The sequence below is a fragment of the Alnus glutinosa genome, chromosome 8 (genome assembly GCF_958979055.1).
Source record: "Alnus glutinosa chromosome 8, dhAlnGlut1.1, whole genome shotgun sequence".
Lineage (NCBI taxonomy): Eukaryota > Viridiplantae > Streptophyta > Magnoliopsida > Fagales > Betulaceae > Alnus > Alnus glutinosa.
The window spans coordinates 7,372,629-7,395,878 of record NC_084893.1 but is presented as its reverse complement, the minus strand read 5'-3'; the positions used below and the strand labels follow the sequence as shown (position 1 = coordinate 7,395,878).

The 23,250-nt window shown below is 35.2% G+C and overlaps 1 protein-coding gene across 1 annotated transcript; it reads left to right on the top strand.

The window, feature by feature from the left end:
• The first annotated feature begins 8,600 nt into the window (after window positions 1–8,600).
• LOC133875452 (BTB/POZ and TAZ domain-containing protein 1) lies at window positions 8,601–11,823 on the top strand. The gene is made up of 5 exons (XM_062313596.1): window positions 8,601–8,788; window positions 8,925–9,058; window positions 9,541–9,847; window positions 9,984–10,297; window positions 11,345–11,823. The coding sequence occupies exons 1-5, from the start codon at window positions 8,657–8,659 to the stop codon at window positions 11,514–11,516; spliced, it is 1,059 nt and encodes a 352-aa protein (XP_062169580.1). The 5' UTR covers window positions 8,601–8,656; the 3' UTR covers window positions 11,517–11,823.
• Window positions 11,824–23,250: the final 11,427 nt, after the last annotated feature.

The window sequence follows — 23,250 nt, the reverse complement described above, 5'->3', positions numbered from 1 at the left end:
TGCCAATGACAAAGGTTGTGTCATTTATTACTGCTCAATAAACATCTTTTCATCCCAAAAAAGCAAAATGCGGCCTCTGGACTGATTTTCGGCCCACAGCACTTTGTAATGTTATTTACAAAATCACTTCTAAAGTGCTAGTAAATCGCCCCAAAGTGGTTCTTCCTTTCATTATTTTTTTCCGATTAGAGTGCTTTCATTCTAGGGAGATTAATTACGGATAATATACTCGCATCCTATGAAACTTTGCATTCCATGCAAACTAGACATTGGGAAAAAATAGGTTATGTGGCGGTAAAATTAGACATAAGTAAAGCTTATAATAGGGTGGACCGAGAATTTTTGTTTGGGGTTATGAAGAAAATGGGTTTTGCTAAAAAAATGGTGTGATTTGATTATTCAGTGTATTTCAACGGTTTGATTTTCTTTACTTATAAATGGACAACCAACAGAGTTTTTCACGCCTACGCGTGAAATTCGCTAAGGGGACCCTCTCTCTCTATATTTATTTATTATCTGTGCGGAATCTCTGAGTACTCTTCTTTCACAAGCTGTAGTTTCGAGATGGCTCACGGGGGTCCCCTCTTCTCCAAAAGGGCCTCGCTTGAATCATTTATTTTTTGCAGATGACAGTCTGTTGTTTTGCAGAGCTACCCCAAAAGATTGTGGAAGATTGTTTTAATTATTAGAGTGTTATGAGAAGGCTTCAGGTTAACAATTGAATAAAGAAAAAACGTCCTCTTTTTTTTTTTTTTTTTTTTTTTTTCTCAGTCTTAATAGAAGTCAAAAAGCGTGAGACTTCATTCTTCGACTATTCGGTGTTCCTAGTACTCAACGATATGATAAATATTTGGGGTCACCTGCTCTTCTGGGAAAATCAAGGATCGGGTGTGGAAGAGGATGCATGATTGGAAGACCAAATTTCTTTTCGAGGTTGGGAAAGAAAACCTTTACAAAGTTGTGATTCCAGCCATTCCAATGTACAACATGAGTGTCTTTCTCTTTCCTTTGGGTTTGTGTTATGAAATAAACTCTATGATGAACAAATTCTGGTGGGAGCACAAAGAAAATGAATAAAAAATTCACTGGATGAGTTGGCAGAAATTAGGTTTTTCAAAGACGAATGGAGGTTTGAGCTTTCGTGATTTGAGGTGTTTTAATAAGGCTATATTAGCAAAATAGGGATAGCGACTTCTTCATAATCCTACTAGTTTGGCATGACAGATTATACACGCTAAATATTTCCCAAGGGGAAATTTCCTTGGATGCCCAACTAGGTAAAAGACATTCTTTTGCCTGGCGAAGCATTTTTGGTTCTAAAGATCTGATTAAAGAGGGGCTAGTATGGAGGATTGGGGATGGTTGAGATGTGCAGATTTGGCGGGATAAATGGCTACCTACTTCGACTCTGTATGCCATTCAGTCTCCACGAAAGGTACTCCTTGCAGGTGCCATAGTGATTTAATTGATATAAATTCTAAATGGTGGAACAGGTCTTTCTTAATACTCTATTTTGTAAGGAGAAAGCTCAAGTTATTTCACGCATTCTTCTGAGTAACTATAGTCATGAGGGCTTGATTGTGGTGAATGCTATAAATAGATCCGGGTTTAATGAGAAATGCTAGAAATGCACCCTTCATCCCCCCTTTGTCTCCCACTTTCCCTTAAAAAAATTGATTTTAAGAAAAAAGTGGTCTCTGATGTCACATCAGAGACAACTTTTTCCTTAAAACCAATTTTTTTATTATAAAGGGAGGATGAAGGGGGGATGAAGGGTGCATGTGTAGCATCCCTCGGGTTTAATTGGAGTTTGTATGGGAATCTCATCCCCGATATCCAGAGTTTTCTCCAGGCTTTCCAAAATTGGACAGTGTACTTCACTCCACGTGGGGCAAACTCGGCAATACAATCATTGGCTAAAGAATGAGTTAAGCAAGCAGTTGATCGTATATGGATGAGGTGTATACCTGATTGCATTAGAACAATCGTTTTATCAGAGTTTAATCTCTGATTGTTTTAAAGTTTTTATGCTCTAGTTTTATTCATATTATGAATGAGATCAGTACTATTTTCAAAAAAAAAAAAAAACCCCTATAATTAGTAGGTTAATAAAAATATATATATATATATAAAAAAACTCGAGCCTTGTAATAATATGAAAAATCAAACAATACTCATTCAGCAATTACAGTGTCGAGAATACAACAAGAGACTTCTTCCATATGAATTTATTCGTTCGTTAGAGAAAACACTTTCTTAGCTAATTTATGAACTACTACATTCGTCTCCGTTTGACATGATTCACGCTCCAAAACTACAAACTATTCGATATAACTTTGACATCTTGGGTCAATATTGGCCTCCCTAATGACATGCCTTGTTATTTAATACAAAAGAATGAGACTCACAATATTTTTCCAACAATTATGCATCATATATGGGGTCTCTGCAGGCCATCAATGACTCCTTATTTACACGCAAACTAGGTCGTCTGAGCCCAAGTCTCATTTTCATTTTTCATGAAGCATTATTTTCATGTGGCCCATTTTCTATTTCATTAATTTTCTTTGATTATTTATGTTAACGATAGTTCAGGAGATAATTGTGGAAACAGATGTGTCATTATATTTCTTTTCAACAGTCCTACAGTATCCAAATTGATAAAGGATTATTGTATAACTGTAGACATAATTTACGTGACAGTTTATTTTATTTGTTTATTTTTTTAAGCAAATAATCTAGCATTTTTTTTTCTACAGTAATTTCATCATTTTTTAAAAGAATAAATTAAAAAAAAAATGCCGCGTAAGCAAATTTAGACGAAAATTATGTCCGATTGTACATCAATCATTTCTTGTCCAAATTTACCAATACTTTTGACAAATTTTACTTACCATATACGTTTACCAAAATTCTCCATTATTTTAAATATATTGTACCCGTTGTAAATGTAGATGCTCGATTTGGCTGAATTGGTGAGGGTGAAATTATGATAATTTAATTTATTGGTCTATGTGTACCACACGTATACTTTTCGTAAATAAATTTAATACAGTTGTCAAAAAACATTTCTGACACGATTCCGTAAATCCCAGTTCTAATTCTTCAAGTTAGAAAAAATAAAATTAATTCCTAAAGTATAGGGATTGCTTACGAGGACATAAGCTATTGGAAATTTAGTTGACACGAAACACTGCCACCCTCTTTTTTTTTTTTTTTTTTTTTTTTTTTTTTTTTTTAATGTTTTTCGTCCAAGTGGCTATGCAAAAGATATAGACTTATTCATTGGAAAAAAAATAAATGAATAAAAATGAAGAATTTCACTTATAATTTTTTTTACTTTCACTTATTTTGAAAGAATGTATTTAAACTTTAAAACGTCTCAATTTAAGGTATCAATTTTTTAGAAAGTTTCAATTTCAGTCTTTCGTTAAATTTTTTTGTTAAATTATATCAAAATTTTCAAAATATCACTTTGTTTTTTTTTTTTTTTTAAAAAATTATTTTTTTTTAAAGATTTAGCCATAGGTATTTTTGCAAGTTCCGTTAAATTCTAACCAACACCTAAATCTTAATAATTTTTTTTCCTAAAAAAAATTATGGGTATTTTGAAAGTTTTGACAGAATTTAACAGATTATTGAGATTAAAACTTTCTGAAAAAATGATATCTAAATTGAGATGTTTTAAAGTTTAAGTACTTTATTTCAAAAGTGGAGAAGAGAAAACATTCATCTTATAAACTCCAAAATCAAGGCAACGAATGAGAATTTTGGAGTTTAGAAGATGATTGTGGAAGAGAATAGCAAATAATTTGGTGTTCTCATATTTTTCAGTTTTTGTGTTTTACGCTAATGTGTCATTATCTTATTGGATGGCGCAAAAGAATCTAATTTATGGTAAGTCCATTAAAAAAAAAAAAAAAAAAAATTTCTCAGGAACTATTACTCAAGAAAAGCCAACCTTCCCTGGAATGATGTTGGGGCTGCCCACATGGTAGTTGAGTTTTGGGCCAGTACTGTGCTTCACTGCTTTGTAAAGGAAATATGGGGTAGTGATTGAGCCACACCCACAGTTTGGGGCTGTGATGGGAAGATGCATGGATTTCACCCTCTTTAAACATCTTGGGCTCACTGCGAGTGGGGATGCTGGCCGAGTGTCAAGATGCCTAGGCCCTTTGTCCCTCAACACCCATCGGTAGACTAACAATATTGGCATTCAAAACTTAATATCTACTTGACAAAAAAAAAAAAAAAAGTGAAGAAACTCATAATAAAATGAAAATTTTAATTGAAAAGCAGAATAAAGAAAAAAATTACAGATAAAGATTTACGGGTAGTTCAATATTAGATATTTACATCTAATAAACAGGTTACAAATGGGTCAACCCGTTTGACATGTTTAGATCCAAAAACGACCCGTTTAACCCGTTTTACCTAACTTAGACATGAACCGTTTTGACCCAAACACGACTTGTTTGACTTGTGTCAACCTATATTTATTATGATATATATAAAATTTCATAAATGGGTCAAGCGGGTCAATATTGCGTTTATGACTCGAACTCGTTAATGTCGTGCTGGTTCGTCTTACGAAAAAAATTGCCAATCCTATCTATCACTAGAGAAGTGCTCTACAGCCAACTATATGGCTACATTGTGCTCTTATTCTTGATGATCTTTACAGTAAAAAAAAATAAAAAATCATATTTGTAAGAAAATTGAGGTATGTGAAGATAAATATAAGTATGGTAAATTACCATCAAACCTAATTACTATTATTCCTATAAGGTAATTATCCTATAAGAAATATATGCCTATTATGTAGCCATATCATATATTCTAACAATATATACATTATTTATATATACCTATGAAATTCAAATGTTAGACTGCCTTTGGAAAAAAGGTTGTGTTATATTTTACTGTCTTCTATGCCTTACGGGTGCCAGGAAACGAATTTCATATACTATGGTGGGCTAATAATATTCTGGCTGCCGTTGATGCATCCTACGGTTGCCAGCTAATCAATAGAGCTCGGTACGTTTCTTCGTTGAAGTATTGTTCTTTATATACAAGAAATGTGATATGCTTCATAAAAAAACGTCATGTACAAGTCATATGTGGGATTTTTGGTCCATTTAATTCCAAATGAAAACCGAGGGTGTAATTTATAACATATTGGTAGTTTAGAGTAGACATGGAGAATGCATGTTGGCTTTGTCTATTGTCAAAGGATATGTGGGGGGACTGCATAAAAATTCAAAAGTGTCCCAATGGCGGGAATGATTTTCTTTAAATTATAAGCGAGTTACTAGCAAAGAAGGAGAATGATGATTTTTTGAATTAATCGCCATAGTAGCCAAAAGGATTTGACGCTATAGAAATACAGTAGTTTTTGGAGGAGATCTCCTACACCCGACACAACTTGTAAAAAATGCGAAGGAGGCTATGGAAGAATCCTACGAGGCGGAACAAAAGGCAAAAAAAAAAAGGAGGTATGTATGATAGCTACAGTTGTACTAAGATAGATGGCTTATTCTTGTGGTGTTATCAAAATTAATTAGAATGTGGCTATTGATAAAACAAGAAAGAAGATAAGAGTGGGAGTGATTGTCAGAGATCATGAGGGACAAGTATTGACATCGATGTGTTCATCCAAACCACGTATAAATCATGTGACTATTGCTAGAGATTTGAAAATATACAATATTATTTTAAAAGATGATGCTCTGAAAATAGTGTACGCTTTTCAAAAAGACAATCAAACATAGAATAGATTTGGTAATATGAATCATATGATTGACTATGCAAAGATAATATTGCATAGACTATAATCATGGCCCGTAATTCTGAAATTACATAGTAAACATTGATGTAATTGACCATCTAGTTTTGGATTCTGTTCCTAGGATTTCAAAGCAAATTCAACTTTAAAAAAAAAAATAAAAAAAAAGTAACTGGATCGGCTGGAGCAGCATGCTACCTAACCTAGGGACTCCAGATTCCAACTTTATTGGCTTTTTCAACCGTTGCACCGGTCTAAGATCCCCCTGGTCAGAAAGATGCAAAATACTCCCACTTGAATTAGAATTAACCAACGTTTTCCAAGTGTCCCCAATCCCCATAAACAAATCCGACCATACCAACCACGCCAATCCTAAGTTTAAATTCTTTATTCAAGAAGAAATGTCCACCAAACAACTATACTTTCTTTAATCTATATATAAAAAAAAAAAAAACTATACTTTAATAAACTAAAGAGAAAAGAAAAAAGAAAAAAAAAAAACATAGGATAATACTGAACTAAAATAAAAAGGCCCTACTTACCAAAAAATTAATAATAATAAAAAGGCCAGGTCAGGTCCGACGCGATTTGGTATATATATATATATATATATATATATATATATATATTAATGGCACATGTACGGCACCAATGGCGTCAGCTTATTAGCCTGGGTCAAGTTGCTCAACAGAAGCGGTGGAAAACGCTGAAATGCTACGCACAACCTGAAGTCTTTGTTAAGTTGGAGACACGTGGCAAACGCTGGTCTACTTGTCATCTGGCAGGTAGACAAGTGGACAGAGTCGTACTTGTGGAATGGATGAGAACGAGACACACGTCAGACTGAGCGAAGGGCGCTTCTTTTCTCTTTCCCCAAAGGCCGTTTATTATAGCCCGGCCTTGACCCCTTGGGGGACGGTGTCGTTTATCCTCCCACGTCAGATTCAAAAAGATCATCCACATATCTCAGATATTATTCTTAAAAAAGCCACTTTCCAAGAAGGCAGGTGTTTATTGTAATTACTGCCCCGCAAATGATGGTTGTCTGTCTGCCACGCGCACTATGAGGAAGCGCTCCATCAAAACATTATGAGACGATATTTGTTTAAAGATAAATGATTTTTAATACATCTTTTTTATATTAGTATTTTAAATTAATCATTAAATTTATAAAACTCATAAAGATTTACATGTGAGATGTGTTACATGTACGTCTTTTGTGCATCAATTTTGTCAGAATCTGAATTAGTCAGATTCTGGGTTAATAGTTGGAATCTAGCCAGTACTCCCAGATTCCAGAAATTAAATATTAAAATTTGAGAACTTTCGACGGTAAATTCGGATTACCAACAAACTCTAATGCTCGGCGGTGGCGGATTCCAACAAACATACGTGCAAGAATGAAGAATTTAAATCCAGAAAATTATTTAAAACTGTAAATATTTTTTCAAAAATTAATGAACTTTTTACGGTCAAACTAAAAATGATTTCCGTTGACTATTATTTTCGATTGCACCAAACACCAGAAAATATTTTACGTCCAAACAAATAGAGCATAAATAATAATCTTCATCAATGCAAGTTATTTTTATCATTAAAACATATCATTGTTAAGTATAATAGTATAAGTAGATATTCCTAAAGCTTTTAAAAATTACCTTAGGTGGTAGTAATTTTTATTTTTTATTTTATTTTTTTAACTACTTAGACTTTGACTGAAACAATAAAAAGATAGAATGAAATTGAATAAGTATTAGATTCATATTGTAATTACCAAAAAAAAAAAAAAATCAAATTTTGTTTTTATTTAAGTCCAAATAAAAAGGTTGTGAAGTTTTTTAGTTGTCTATTGATTCAAAATTGTAGCTATAAATCAATGTGATTTTTTTCTTTGTTATTTTATTATTTGTAATAGTTTCTAGGGTTTTATCTTTTCAAATTTTTAGATTAATGTTTAAAAGACTTATTAAAATTATAATTAATTGCTCAAGTTAAATAATATATATATATAAACATACAAATGAGTAGATATAATAAGTTAAATAAAAATGTTCAAATATAATAAATATTGCGATGATAAAAAAAATATTTGATAGAAATAAATGGTTTTGGATTTTACATAAAATTAATGCTAAATACTGTACAAACATCTCACAAAATTAACTTGACAATGTCTAATAGTCTTTGTTAAAAAAGGAAAAAATAAAAAGAATTAATGATTACTAAACCTTATCTATCCAGCATTACTCTTTGTTCTTTACATAAGATATTAGTAGGAACTTTCTTTAGATTTTCCTTAAATGTATATTACAAAATTACTATTTACTTTTCTACCCAAATAAATTCTACAATAGTTTACATTATTCTTTAAATTAAATTAAATATTCTTTAAATTAAGTGTTATGAGAAAGAGAGAAAAAAAAAATCATTTAAATATTGTTTCAAATAAATGTTAGAAGAAAATATATATAGAAAAAAAAGTTTATATATTAAAATAATGTTAAGAAAATCACTTTTGCTTTTCTAAATTTATGGTATAATTTTTTCTTCCTTAATTTTGGGGAAAACAACAAAATCTGTTTTAAGAATTTTTTTTTTTTTTTTTAAAAAAAAAGTTTACATTTAAGGAAGTAAATGAATTTTAAGAAAACTGCTTACTCTAAACATGTGAAAATTTGGCGCAGCCTGAAAGCGCGTGAGAGTGACGCCAAACGTTTTTCTTTTACCTTTTGGGATGCATTACTTACATTCGTAAATCGTGGTTCGATTATTCCCTCCGCACTGTCTATAAAGCTGGGACCAACCCAACATCTCCCAGCTCGCATATCAAAGACCAACAGCGACTCGTATTCCTCTCTCTCTCTCTCTCTCATGGAAGACAATCATACCATTTCCGTCAACCTGTACGGTCAATCTCCATCCACGGCCCGAGAACTGCCCGAGCCCGACGTCCACATCATCACCTCCGGCGCACTGCGCATCCCGGCGCACGCTAGCATCCTGGTATAGATTCCACCACGACCTCCTTTCATTTTTCAAAACTTTCTCTAACTTCTTTCCTTCAATTGCTTAGCTCGATATCTTCTATAAGCTCTAGTCATTTAAATTTGACATTTCTTTCATTTTTTGTTAATTGAAGGCTTCGGTGTCACCTGTATTGGAAAATATTATAGACCGGCCACGTAAGCACCGGAGCTCCGAGAAAGTCATTTCGATCCTCGGCGTTCCTTGCGACGCTGTCGTTGCGTTCGTTCGGTTCCTCTACTCCTCAAGGTTGGTTGGCAAGTTGCGTTCCGGCTTTTTCACGCAATTTCAACCGTCATGATACGGCTGATGAGATTCTCTGCTTTGAGAAAAAATATTATTTATCTTTCTAGAATTTTAGGTTACTTAGGCAAAATATATTGAGATTTTGCTATTGAGTGATCTCTTTAAATTTCAATCACTATTTTGAAAGTTAATTATTTTGATTTGATTTTATCAGTATTTATTATCAATTTTATCTTTTTTTTTTTTTTGAAGAACAATTTTATCTTTAATAAGTCGGTGAATCAACATCATTTTAGAGAAATTAATAAATTTCTATAAATGTTAATCATTAAATAATTCAAAATTTATGAGATCAATATTTGGACAAGGATCCTATACCTTAATTTTTTTTTTTTTTTTGATATCCTTAAATACATATTTAATAATTTATATATTTTTAAATGAAACGTGGCTACTGGTAGATGACAAAACTGCACCTGATGCAGGTGCACCGAGGAGGAGATGGAGAAGTACGGGATTCATCTACTGGCGCTGTCTCACGTATACGCGGTCCCACAACTGAAGCAGAGGTGGTGCACGAAGGCTTTGGGTGAACGGCTGACGATCGGAAATGTTGTGGATGTGCTTCAGCTGGCGAGGATGTGCGACGCACCGGATCTCTACCTCAAGTGCATGAAATTGGTCGCCAACCATTTCAAAGCTGTGGAGAAGACTGAAGGGTGGAGGTTCTTGCAAGAACACGACCCTTGGCTTGAGCTACATATCTTACAATTCATGGATGAAGCAGAATCGGTAAATCATCTTAATTCTTTATTGAATTTTCAACTTTTCAGTTAATTAGGTCGTTAGGAGTTAATTAATCGGAGCTATGAACTTGAAATATTTTGGAATCCTCATTAATTATGATGATCAAATTTAATAATAACAGAGGAAAAAGAGATCAAGAAGGCACAAGGAAGAGCAGAGGTTGTATCTACAGCTAAGCGAGGCAATGGAGTGTTTGGAGCACATATGTACGGAGGGTTGTACAAACGTAGGGCCGTATGACACTGAACCCATCAAGAAGGGGCCCTGTAGCAAATTCTCCACGTGTCAAGGTCTCCAGCTCTTGATTGGGCACTTTGCTACGTGTAAGAAGAGAGTAAACGGTGGGTGCTTAAGGTGTAAGCGGATGTGGCAGCTTCTGAGATTGCACTCCTCAATCTGTGACCAGTCTGATTCTTGCAGAGTTCCTCTTTGCAGGTAATTAATCCACGGGTCTATTTAGATTGTTGATTATTTGTTGTCAATGGATTTCAATTGTCCATTATTAAAATTGAGAAAGTATAGGCTTTTGAAGAGAAAAAAAAAAACAAAAATATTTGGACTGTAGTCCCTGAATTTTATAATTGACCGACCCCAGCAAAATCAGAACACGTCTCGCATTTGTACCCGTGCGTTAATAAAATATGAGAAATGCTATTTTGTACACCAGCATCCCACTGCTATACCACTCAACCTACGTGGATTTTAATTTTAATTTTTAATTTTTTAGTTTCTTCCTTTAGAATCCCAAACGTGCCTCTCCCTCTACGAGACCCCCATCTCTCTCTTCTCTCTCTTCTCAGTTCTCTCTCTCTTTGTTTTCTTCACCGGCAAATCTCTCTCTCCGGCGGTTTCTTCCTTTAGAATCCCAAACGTGCCTCTCCCTCTACGAGACCCCCCTCTCTCTCTTCTCTCTCTTCTCAGTTCTCTCTCTCTTTGTTTTCTTCACCGGCAAATCTCTCTCCGGCGGCCGGCAGTCCTTCTTTCGACGGAATCGCTGCCGGATTTCGCCGGAAAATCTCTCTCTCTCTCTCCGGAATCCATCTCTCGCCAAAAAATCTCTCTAGACGGAATCTCTCTGCCAGATCTGCCCGGAACTTGACGGACACGCTCTCTCTCACCGGATCTTGACGGAAACGCTCTCTCTCGACGGATATTGCCGAAGCTCGTCGGGCGGCCGGCTGGAGAGAGAAAGAAAAAGATGAAGATGCGTTGGGAGGGGAAATTAAATTTCCCCTCCAAACTCGTTTTTCATTCAAAAGACAGAAAAAAATAAAAAATAAATAAAAATGAAAAGCCACGTAGGACTGGTGGGATGCGGGTGGGATAGCAGTGTACAAGGTAGCATATCTCATAAAATATAGCGTTGCGCCGTTGCCTTTTGCCACGTTTTCTTTTACCCAATGATGGGGATGGCTATCGCATTGTCGTTTTCGATGGCTAGTTGTCGGTGATGATTGATGAATTGTTTTGGGTATGTGACAGGCAATTCAAGTTGAGAATGCAGCTGGACAGGAAGAAAGATGACGCAAGGTGGAAATTACTGGTGAGGAAGGTGGTGTCAGCCAAAGCAATATCTTCCCTATCGTTGCCCAAGAGGAAAAGAGAGGAACTACAAGAGACGCACGATCGTGGGATTGGGAGCTTCAGATTATAATTACAAAATTAGGGCAATTTAAGTGTGAATGTCGATTATTTAATTTATTGTGAAAGAAATTGTGTCATACTCGTTGTAAATGAAGGAGGGCTTTGCTAGTCATGCTGTGCACCCGTTTTAGTTGTGCGAGTCCTAAATATGATGATTATGAAATAATAGTTTTAAGTCGGTATGTATACCCTTTTCGTTTTTTCTTTTTTTTTTGAAGAAAAGTCGGTATGTATACCTAGAAGGTAGTAGGTGGAGTGGTTTCTTGTAATTTAAAATCTCGCCATTAATGCCTACGGAATTGACGCTTCGTTTTGTTCTTTGGCGTCCATTTCTTGAGCTGTCATATTGTCATATCATAATTGCCAAATTAATATTTAGTATACTCTATTTTTGGGTAACAAAAGATTGAAAATCGATTTATTTATTTATTTATTTTTTAATGTAAAATTGGTATTTCTATTTGGAATTTAAAAAAAGAGGTTAGGTTATTCCTAAATTCGTTGAAAGGGATTGAAGTAATGCTACTCCCTCATTTTTTATTTTATTTTTAATAATAATAATGGCCATTTAGAGGTGCATGAACCCCTAGATTGTGGGTGGGGTGGGGTGGGGTGGCCAAATCGTGGTCAATGGTCATAAGGTGGTTTGGCCATTTCTAAACTCCTAGAAGGAGTAAATTCACAACCTCTATGTTTTTTTTTTTAAATGTATTTTATATTTAATTTTTAATATTTTTTTTAATTTTTATTATAAATAACACGTGTCACACGGTAATTAGTATTGGTATAACTCATTTACGAACTCCGTCAATTTTCTTAAAAAATTTGAAATTACTTGTTTTTTTTTTTCTATATAACTTATGTAGTCTACTTTGGTCAGACTAATAAAATAATATTCTTATCATTTATGTGATCTATTTTTCTTGTAAGTTGATTAAAAGTCTATGCATAAATTAAGTGCGAAAAATATGAACTTACTTAGACGTTAGCATTTATTTCTTTTTGACAAACAACTGAAGAGAATATATATATATATATATATCCCTTTGTATACGCTCCGATCGGTTATTGTGTGAAAGAAAAAAAATCCGTAAATAACACGACACAACGAGATTAGCTCATAAAAGAAGAAAAATAAAAAAATAAAATAAAATTGAGCATCAAAATTCTCCCCTGGTGAAAACATAAATATTTTTATGATTTTATATATAATTTTACACTATATAAAATCATAAAAATACTTTTACATATAAATAATTAACCGACTTCTCTTCTCTTCTTCTCGACCGAAGAAGATCCTAATCCCAAGCTTCTCGAGCCCCCTGTCTGAGCTACTGTGTTGTTGTACTTTATGCAATCAACACATTCGCCACCAGTTACCACGCTGGGAAGACTGAGACGTTTTCCAGTTCCCCATAAAGCAGGCATGCTTGCTTGCTTGCCTAACCAATTAACGTGTCAAATTCATCCTCTTTTATAGCTTTCAAACTCAATAAAAATTGACCATTGGAAATTCGTGGAAACTGGAACATTCGAGTAGGATTAAATCACCCTCAGACCACTATTTACGCAAAGCTAAAGGGATGACGCGTTTGCATGGTCCACTTGGTTTGGGAGATATAGTATAGTTGATAGGCATTTGCAGCAGTTAGTACTTTTCTATTTTTACTAATCGGCTCGTCTCTAATTCATTTAAACCGGAGAAGATCTTTGTCCCAATCGATAGAGCTCCGTTCTTACAATTGAGTGGTTGCGATTACCAGTTAAATGTCTAATTATTCAAGAGATAAGGGTAGTATCTTGTACCTAAGCCGGGTGGCATACTTTTTCTAAGTAGTGAGAAAGAGAACCCCACTGAAAAACTCTGTTTATTATCATACGTTTGTCATACTGTGGTGGTAGGGCAAAAGTACTCGCTTTAGAAATAAAAAAGTGCTATTAATGTAATAAACCATATCTTAAAAGTAGTTTTTTTGGTGCGTTACACTCTCTCTGACTTTTTTAGTAATTATTGTGCGTGGCTGAGACTGAAACCCTTTATCTTCATTAGTTACCGTTTGTCATTGTTATCGGCCCTTTGGCTAATTAAGATCATGAAACAGCATCAAAGGCTGTTCTTCCCTTAATGGATTTTATTGACCGAGAAAATGCTTGTGAATATTTTGTGCTTTCCTGCTTCAAATACCGCAGAAATCCTAGAAAAAAGTTAAAACCCTTGCAATGGTTTGATATATCTTGGTAAAACTATCGTTTCGTTTAGAAGAACAAAGTGATCGACGGATAAAAGATCACACAAAATGAAAGCAAAAGATTAAGAAAATAAAATGAATTCGAATATCCAAAGAGGTACGTAAGAAATCGTATTTGTTTTAGATTTCTACTATATTTTGATTTATGCTTTTATATATTCTGGAGATATATTCAAAAGAATCTTTAGGGTATTCTAACGGGTAAGTTTCTGAAATCTCAATCGTTGTTTTCAGATCAAACGACGGAGATTTTGTCACTTTAGTATTCACCATTTCATTATCTATCATATTTGTCACCATAAGATGATATGGTACTAAAATCTCCACCATTTAATTTGAAAACAAATACAATGGTATAAATTTGAAGAAATTTATCCGGTCATTATACCTTGGCATATCAATTTAAGGATTAGGATAATTTTTTCTCCTAATGAGGGTGAAACAACTCACAAGGCCAGGGCCGGCTACTTGAGTCCAGCTGGAGTGAAACAAAAGAGTTGCACGATTGGTTGTCATTTGGTCTAAAAAGAAGTTAATTTCATGATAACAAACAAATTAAAGGTAATCAACATGTTCAAACAAGGAATCTTCTCATGATGGCCCTACTTGCATCTAACCTTTGGAATTGCATTCTTCTTTTAGTACGGTTTCCAAATTTTTCTACCACCTTCTCCATAGTGCTGAGAAATCAACGACAGGGACGTGGTGTGTTAGAGGATAAATCAGTAGCTCACCTCTCCTCCAGCATGAAACTCAGCAAGCAAGAGACTTCCACATTTCCTGCTGACCAGTCCCCTTACAGCACCAGCTACACTGCAGGCTAAGCTCACAATCTCTCCTGGATTCCTGCTGAATCTTGTGCTCCATGTTTTCCGGATGCACCTTCCCCGTGTCATAGCTACACTGCAGCAGCCTATAGCACAGACAAGCAAGCAGCGTCACAACCACACTGCAGCAGCCTCTAGCACTGACCAACAGCAGCTACAAGCAGCCCCGTTTCCTCGATTCCTGCTACCAATGTTTCCTGCTGCCTTCTCCTCAAACTCAGCACATAGTCAAATGTTTCCCTCGTAGAACTCTGTTATAGTTTGTCTTATGTTTCCACGTAGGTTTCTGCAATAGTTTTGTCCTTACGCTCACCGAGCATACTTTGTAAATCCTAACCGGTTATAAATAGAACAAAGAACTCTGCTCTTGGTATGCAACCAAAATCAGAGCTTCTTTCCAAATCTTTCATGGTATCAGAGCACTTTGGCTAACGCCCTACGATCTTGTTGTTGTTCTTCCTTTGGCTGCAGCACAGCCCGTGTGAGCTATGCTCACACAGCTCACACGGGCAGTGCCTTGAGGAAGCTCTACAAGAGCTTTTCTTACTCTCTACTCTCTTTTAGACTTAGCAACCGTGCAAACATCGTTTCTCTACCACATCCATTATGTCTGCAACGTCTTTTTTAGCTCAGCCAGAAACAATCCATCACCTTCCCCTCTGTTTCTCCACCCACACAGAAACCATAACATAATCCTCTGCCCAACCTTTTATACCCAACACCACATAGACAGATTTCTCTCCTCTTCAACCAAGGAGGCTCCCATATTTTCTGTTCAGCCGACCCTTTCCATTAACCACAGCCTTGCTTCTCCCACCATGTCCTCAACAGCTAACTCTATCAACAAATCTTCTCTTTTCTTCCTGAAGCTTCTCAACGTCCTTTTGTCAAACACCTTACCCACAGCCCCTAAGACCCACACGTCCAGCTTGGTCCACCTCCGTTTGCTTCAACTTGGTCCTTGCCCTTTTGCTCTGGGAACCACGTACACCTGCAATCAGAGCACCACTTCTTGCTCTCACTCGAAATACCCATTAGTGGAAACCTCATCGCCCATCTCCATCCAGAAGAGCTCACTGCAAGACCTCCCAGAGGCGTCGCCGAAGCCGTACAAGAAAAGCTTCGTGACCACGCTGATGGAGGCCGCCACGCTTCACTCTCCTTCCTTTAAGGAGGACAACTACCTCGTCTCCCACTGCCTTTGTCAAAATTGCAGTTTCCTTTCTTCTTTTGTTTTGTTTCCTGTCTACCGTCATTTTTAGCGTATACTGTCTACCATCATGTGTCCTACGTGATACTGTCTGCTTTGGTGTCCTGTAGCGTATCTGTCTGCTGCCTTTTATTTTTTATTGAAAAAAAAAAAAAAAAAAAAAAAAAAAAAAAAATCAAAGAGGTATCTAGTTGCCCATTGTTGGCCCAAATTTCTTGCTTGAGGTAATGTTGAAAAACCCAAGCCCTTTTTAAGCCCTATTTTCTTTTGGCCCAATTTTTGACTTTGTGGTCATGTTCTAAGACCCAAGCTTATTTTTAAAAGCCATTTGGCTGATTTTGCTGTTTTCTTTTAATTTCTTCTCATTTTCTCTTTTATTGAAAAAAAAAAAATAAATAAATAAATCAAAGAGGTATCTAGTTGGCCCATTGTTGGCCCAAATTTCTTGCTTGAAGTAATGTTCAAAAACCCAAGCTTATTTTTATTTTGGCCCATAGTTGGCCCAATCTTGGCCTTGTGGTACCGTTAAAATGCCCAGGCCTTTCTTTTCTATATTTTGGCTTTAAGGTATTGTTCCAAAACCCAAGCCTTTTATTTACAAAAAAAAAAAAAAAAAAAAAAAAAATCTCTTGCCCATAGTTGGCCCTCTTCTCCTTGGCCCATTGTTGGCCCAATTTCAAGCTTAAGGCAAATATTCAAAGGCCTAAGCTCTTTTAAGCTCTTTATTGTCTCTTTGGCCCATTGTTGGTCAAATTTCAAGCTTAAGGCAAATGTTCAAAGGTCTAAGCTCATTTAAGCCCTTTATTGGCTATTTTTCTCTTTGGCCCAAATTTCTTGCTTGAGGTACTGTTAAAAAAAATAAAAAAAAAATAAAAAAAAAATAAAAAAAAATAAAAAAAAAACCAAGCCCATTTTTAATTTCTTTTGGCCCATAGTTGGCTCAACCTTAGCCTTGTAGTACAGTTAAAATACCCAGGCTTTTCTTTCCTTTTAGCCCTTTAGTGGCTCTTTTCTTGGCCTATAGTTGGCCCTACGTTTGGCTTTTGAGGCACAGTTTAAAGACCCAAGCCAATCCCAAGAAAAAAAAAAAAAAAAAAAAAAAAAAAAAAATGATGATGAGAATAAAAGTCAAACTGATGGAAGTTCCTCCCATCAGTTTGCGGGGGGGTGTTAGAGGATAAATCAGTAGCTCACCTCTCCTCCAGCATGAAACTCAGCAAGCAAGAGACTTCCACATTTCCTGCTGACCAGTCCCCTTACAGCACCAGCTACACTGCAGGCTAAGCTCACAATCTCTCCTGGATTCCTGCTGAATCTTGTGCTCCATGTTTTCCGGATGCACCTTCCCCGTGTCATAGCTACACTGCAGCAGCCTATAGCACAGACAAGCAAGCAGCGTCACAACCACACTGCAGCAGCCTCTAGCACTGACCAACAGCAGCTACAAGCAGCCCCGTTTCCTCGATTCCTGCTACCAATGTTTCCTGCTGCCTTCTCCTCAAACTCAGCACATAGTCAAATGTTTCCCTCGTAGAACTCTGTTATAGTTTGTCTTATGTTTCCACGTAGGTTTCTGCAATAGTTTTGTCCTTACGCTCACCGAGCATACTTTGTAAATCCTAACCGGTTATAAATAGAACAAAGAACTCTGCTCTTGGTATGCAACCAAAATCAGAGCTTCTTTCCAAATCTTTCATGGTGATCTCTTAATTATGCCATCTTTTCATCAGGGCCGGCTCGATAAATTATTAGATATAAAATAAGTTAAATTTTTAATTTTTAATTTTTTTTATTTTACAATTTATTGGATATAAAATGACTTATCATTTAATTTAAAGACATAAAATAAGAAGATTTAATGGAAAAAAATGGAAATAAGTTATATAACGTTGATTTGTTGGATATTTAAGACTCATCGATGGTGTAATTTTATCTATTATGCACAACGTAAACAATGAGAATTTATGTACTTTGAAGACTTTTCATATTTTTTTAAACATTTAATTCAAATAAACGCTAATTTAATTAATGTAAAAATGGAGCTTTTAAAAAGAGTAAATAAATGGGACTTTCCAAGAATTTATAGATTTTTTTGAGAATTTCAAATTGTAATTACTTTTACCATGATTGAGGGTCTTAATTAGAAACTATTTATTAAATTTTTACCATATTAAAGTCTTAAAATTTGTTTTGAAAATAACATTTATTGTACAATTATTAAGTGGAGCCTTAATTAAAGAGCATTTTATTAACTTTTTGTCATATTAGAGCCTTAAAATATGTTTTTGAGCCTTAATGATTATTATTTTCTTAAAAAATATATATAATTATTAATTAAATGTCTTATTTAATTGGCAGTCTTACGCGACGGCTCGAGACACCCATGGCTTCCGAATATTACTGGAAAGTTGGTGAAAAGGATCTGAATTATCTCAGACAACTCCAATTGATTTAGTAACTTTTGATACCCATTTACCAATAAATCGTAGATATTACTAATAAACAGTAAAAAAAAGATGTGTAGGGCCTCATCTCAGGCCACCAACAAATTAAGCTCTTTTTCTTAAATTCGATCACCAAAAAGCTTTCCTCGAATAAAAACTTTGTAGAAGCTGAAGGCCAATAATATATCACAAGGCCCAACACAAACTTAAGGTAGGGCCTTGTGATTGACCACAATATGCCAGTTCATTGAGTCTTAGAACCTCGGCCCATTTGGCGACACCGAGAAAGGCAATTGAATGGGCCGAATGGCATTGTTTGGTGCGTGACAACTACGCATTCAACATGGACGCTAAGACGACTAGGAGCCGTTTATTGTAATTCACATCATATATATATATATGAAAGCCAAGTTTCAACTAAGAGTTAGCATAAAATTATGACATGCGACATGAACTCATAGTTTTTAAATACTAAACCGGTCTTTTAAATAGAAAAACCGATGAATATTAAAGGTTAAACTCGTTTTGTCATGATTTTATTAAATTTATTATGCTTTAATGAAAATGTTATGGGTGTGAATCTTCATGAGAAATTAATTGATCAATTTCTAGAATAGACTCGGAAACCAAATAAACAGATTCATCCTAGAAATAAAAAAATTAAAAGAAACAAATGCAAGATATAATTGGTATATTCAAATTTTAGATTTTATTAAGTTAATTGGGAGTTTACCTATGCCCATAAGGAGTAGTCCTAGGTTTGAAGGAAATCTCCAGACAAATCTGAAAGCAAATCAGACCTAATTAAAATAAAAGATATCCTGATTTGCATAAAGAGAAATGATTCCTACACTCATTTCTCACAGCAGCCCCACAACAAGCTGATGTGGCTAGTAATATTTTATTATTTTTTTACAAAAAGAAAACAAAAGAAAACAAAAAAAATAATAAAATATTGAGAAATGATTAAAACACTCACACTACACAACACCAAGGCACAATGGAGTGGGGCCCATGTGTGGGCCCTACTCCATTGTGCCTTGGTGTTGTGTCATTATTGTGTAATGTGAGTGTAATGATCACTCCCCTAAAATATTACCAGCCACATCAGCTTGTTGTAGGGTTGTTGTGAGAAATGAGTGTAGGGATCATTTCTCTTGCATAAATTAACAAAATTGGAACAGTTTGAACCAACAGTCAACCTGTCAACTATACTAATTAATTACAACTATTAAGTTGCGAATAGTTTCTCTTTACAACTTTCCAAAACGTAAACAAAATTAGCATTTCATTCAAGAGAACATAAATAAATAAATAAATCAAATCCAAATTTGTGAGAAACATAGAAAAACATCACCAAATCAAAGGAGAACCAAGGATAAATTGACGAATCTAAAGGAATTGGACCTGCATATTACATTTGACGAGGTCCAGAAAAGTGGCGGACATGTGAGTGAAACCGCAGCTGAGGATCCCACTAGCCGTGCATGCGGCATAGAGGGTGAGTGAATACATCTTGATCTTCACGTATGTTTTCATTTTTTTTTTTAATAAATCACATGTGGCTTGTGCCAGATCATTGGTGTGATTATGGTTTTCTCACACTGGTGTGTAGCATAGCATTACTCATTAGGTAGTAAAGAAAAGTGTTCTCTACTTATTATGGAGAAAAAAAAAAATATTGAAGCACGTAAGCTTTTGTATTTCACAACTGTAACATGATTTACTACAGCTTTCATGTGTGTTGGTAGCAACAAATAAAAACAGGTAGTAGGTATTATGCGTCAAAGATGTGAATTAAGTAGCAAAGAAACTTTTGTATGTAGTTTTCACATTTGTTTGACAAGAAAGATGAAACACGCGCCCCTCTTCATTTAATTGTTCCGCACGTTTGTTAGAAAAAAATAATGCAACTTTCTTCATCCGCTTTTTGAGAAATGCAAAGGAGCCTACCGACAGAATGAGAAAGAAAAGGTAGGCTGCATTAAAATTTTGGCAACCGAATGAGCCAAAGAAGATCAAATATTAAAGAGACAAATTGCGGCAAAATAGTTCTAAAGTATCTTAAGCCTTCGACTATAAGAATAACTGACGTTCTTCCTTTATTTCCTACCATTTGTTTTGTTTATGAGTATTCTATCTTCAAGAGACAAAAAAAAAAAAAAAAAACATTTTTCTTTTCTTTCATCCATTGCACACATAAATAGAGCAAGTAAGAAATAAATTGGTAGCAACTGACGATTAAGTGGGGGATACACTTAGCAAACTCTGGTGGCCAAGTGGGAGTATACATTTGATTTACGGGAAAGATGAATTGAAAAATGAACATTTAAATTTGGAATGTGATTAATGAACTTGGTAATGTATTTCTTATGTGAATCAAGCATGTGATATGATATATATTGTTTTATGTTTTATAATTTTCATTTTTCATTAACTTGCTATAAACTATTTTACTACTCCATAGTATGAGATGTGTGGTTTGATATGTATTAAATACAAAGAAAAACATTTGGGGGTTTTTATAAGTATGTATTAACAAAGCTTTAGGCTTGATTTACAAAACGAATATAAAATTTTAGAAAGTAAACACTTTTTGTGAAAACCATAAACGAGATAACTGTTTAGTAAATGATATTTTATACTTGCTTAATGGTGGACTCATACATTCCTCCTGTAAAACTGTGGTAATTTTACAGATGTTGTTGAGTAGGAGATAGATCATGACTTCTATGCTTGTCTAGGCTTTTGTTCACTAGGCCTCTCACTTTTTGAAAGACTAACTCATGTTGAGCCAATATTAAAATTATGAGTACAAGTGTCGTTGTGACATCTTTGGATTTGATGTCAAGACAATAGCAGTTTCATGTTGTCATAACATAGGCCCTGTTTGCTAACTCCCCATACCCCTTTCCCCCCTCCCCCACCCTCGACATTTTACTGTGCATGCAGGACATGCACAGTCTTTTGGCAGAAAAAGGAAAGACTGTCCATCAGCCTTAAGTGAAGATCAAACCTGTGAAGCTTCTTCAAGAAGCTTCACTCATGCATTGTGTCCAAAATGCCCCTACAAGCTATCACCCATTGCCTGGAAAGGCTGTTTAGGTGAAGGGGTATTTTGGACAAAATGCATGAGTGAAGCTTCTTGAAGAAGCTTCACCGGTTGACTTGCCGATTATGGTTGATGGGCAAGTCAGCTTTTTCTGCCAAAAGGTTGTGCATGCCCTGCATACACAGTGAAAATGTCGGGGGTGGGGGAGGGGGGAAAAGGGTGTGGGGAGTTAGCAAACAGGGCCATAATGTTTAATTTATAATATGTGAATTAAGATAGAAGCTATGGTATTATTTGCTGATGAGTGAGTTGTCGTTTATTTAACGAAAGGATTGTAAGATGGGTAATATAGAAATAGACATTTACTAATAAAATTATTAATTGTATCTTATAAATCCCAGAAGCACTCTGCTCCGAATTTCAAAACTTGTGACCCAGAAGCTATGGAGACTGGCGGTTGAAAATTAGCACTGGGCTCTTCCATCACTCAACATTCTCGATTTGTTCTTCTTCAATTCATTTAATGGGTTGTTTTGGTAGTTCTCGAAACCGTCCTCTGAAATGCCTCCCTTCAATTTATCTGATGGCTCGTCATGGCCGTCCTCAAAACCGTCTCCCGAAACCCCTCCGAAACAGCCTCTCATTCATTGAGGAGATAATTGCGATTAAAGCAAAGCTTGAACCCATGAAGTGCAACCAAAAAAGGATGAAGTATGAGATCTCAAGAGATTCTCCAAATAAAAAAGGAAGTCCGAAAGCTTTCGCAGGAGACAAATCGAATGAAGTTGAAATTTTACCAATCGAAAGCTTCATTGCGTTATAAATAACAATCGAATGAAGTTGAAATTTTATGGATTTGGGTTTTCTTTGGAAATATTATGTGATGTAGGGTTAAATATTGATTTTTGAACATGTAATACTGATTTTAGGACACGTAATATCTGCTACTATCATTTGTATTCACCTTGATTTTAGGACAACGCTGATTTTCGATCTATAATACTGATGTTAGTCTTTTGGATATTACTTTCTTCATCTTCTCCTTATTGCTTATTTCATTGCGTTTGTCTCCTGCAAAAGCTTTCTGACTTCCTTTTGTATCTGGGAATCTCTAGAGAATCTCATACTTCATCCTTTTTTGGCTGCACTTCATCGTTCAAACTTTGCTTTCAGCGCAATTATCTCCTCAATGAGTGAGAAGCTATTTCGGTTGGGTTTCGAGAGACGATTTTGAGAACGGCCAAGACGAGCCATCAAATGAATTGAAGGGAGGCTTTTTAGATGACGGTTTCGAGAACTACCAAGACGACACATTAAATGAATTGAAGAAGAATAAATCTAGAATGTTGAGTGAAGGAAGAGCCTAGTGCTAATTTATCCAATGGCTCATCTTGGCCGTTCTCGAAATCGTCTCCTGAAACCCCTCCAAAACAGCCTCTCACTCATTGAGGAGATAATTGTGCTTAAAGAAAATCCTGAACCCATGAAGTGCTGCCAAAAAAGGATGAATTATGAGATTCTCCAGATGCAAAAGGAAGTCCGAAAGCGTCCGCAGGAGGCAAACACAGTAAAGCAAGCAAGAAGGAAGAGATAAAGAAAGCATTATCCAAAAGATTAATATCAATATTACAGATTGAAAATTAACATCGTCTTAAAATCAAGGTGAATACAAATGATAGTAGCAGATATTACGTGTCCTAAAATCAATATTACATGTCTGAAAATCAATATTAAACTCAAAATTCCATAATATTTCCAAAGTAAACCTAAATACATAAAATTTCAACTTCATTCGAGTGGTAAAAGCACGTTGTTCCACCCTTCCACGGCCAGAAGACACATTTCCCAGTACAAACGTCACAGTGCATCTGAATTTTCTATACTTCCTTAAAGGGAACGAGATTGCTATCCAGTCGAAATATGAAATGAATGATGTGCTTTTCCTGAAGAAATACAGAAGAT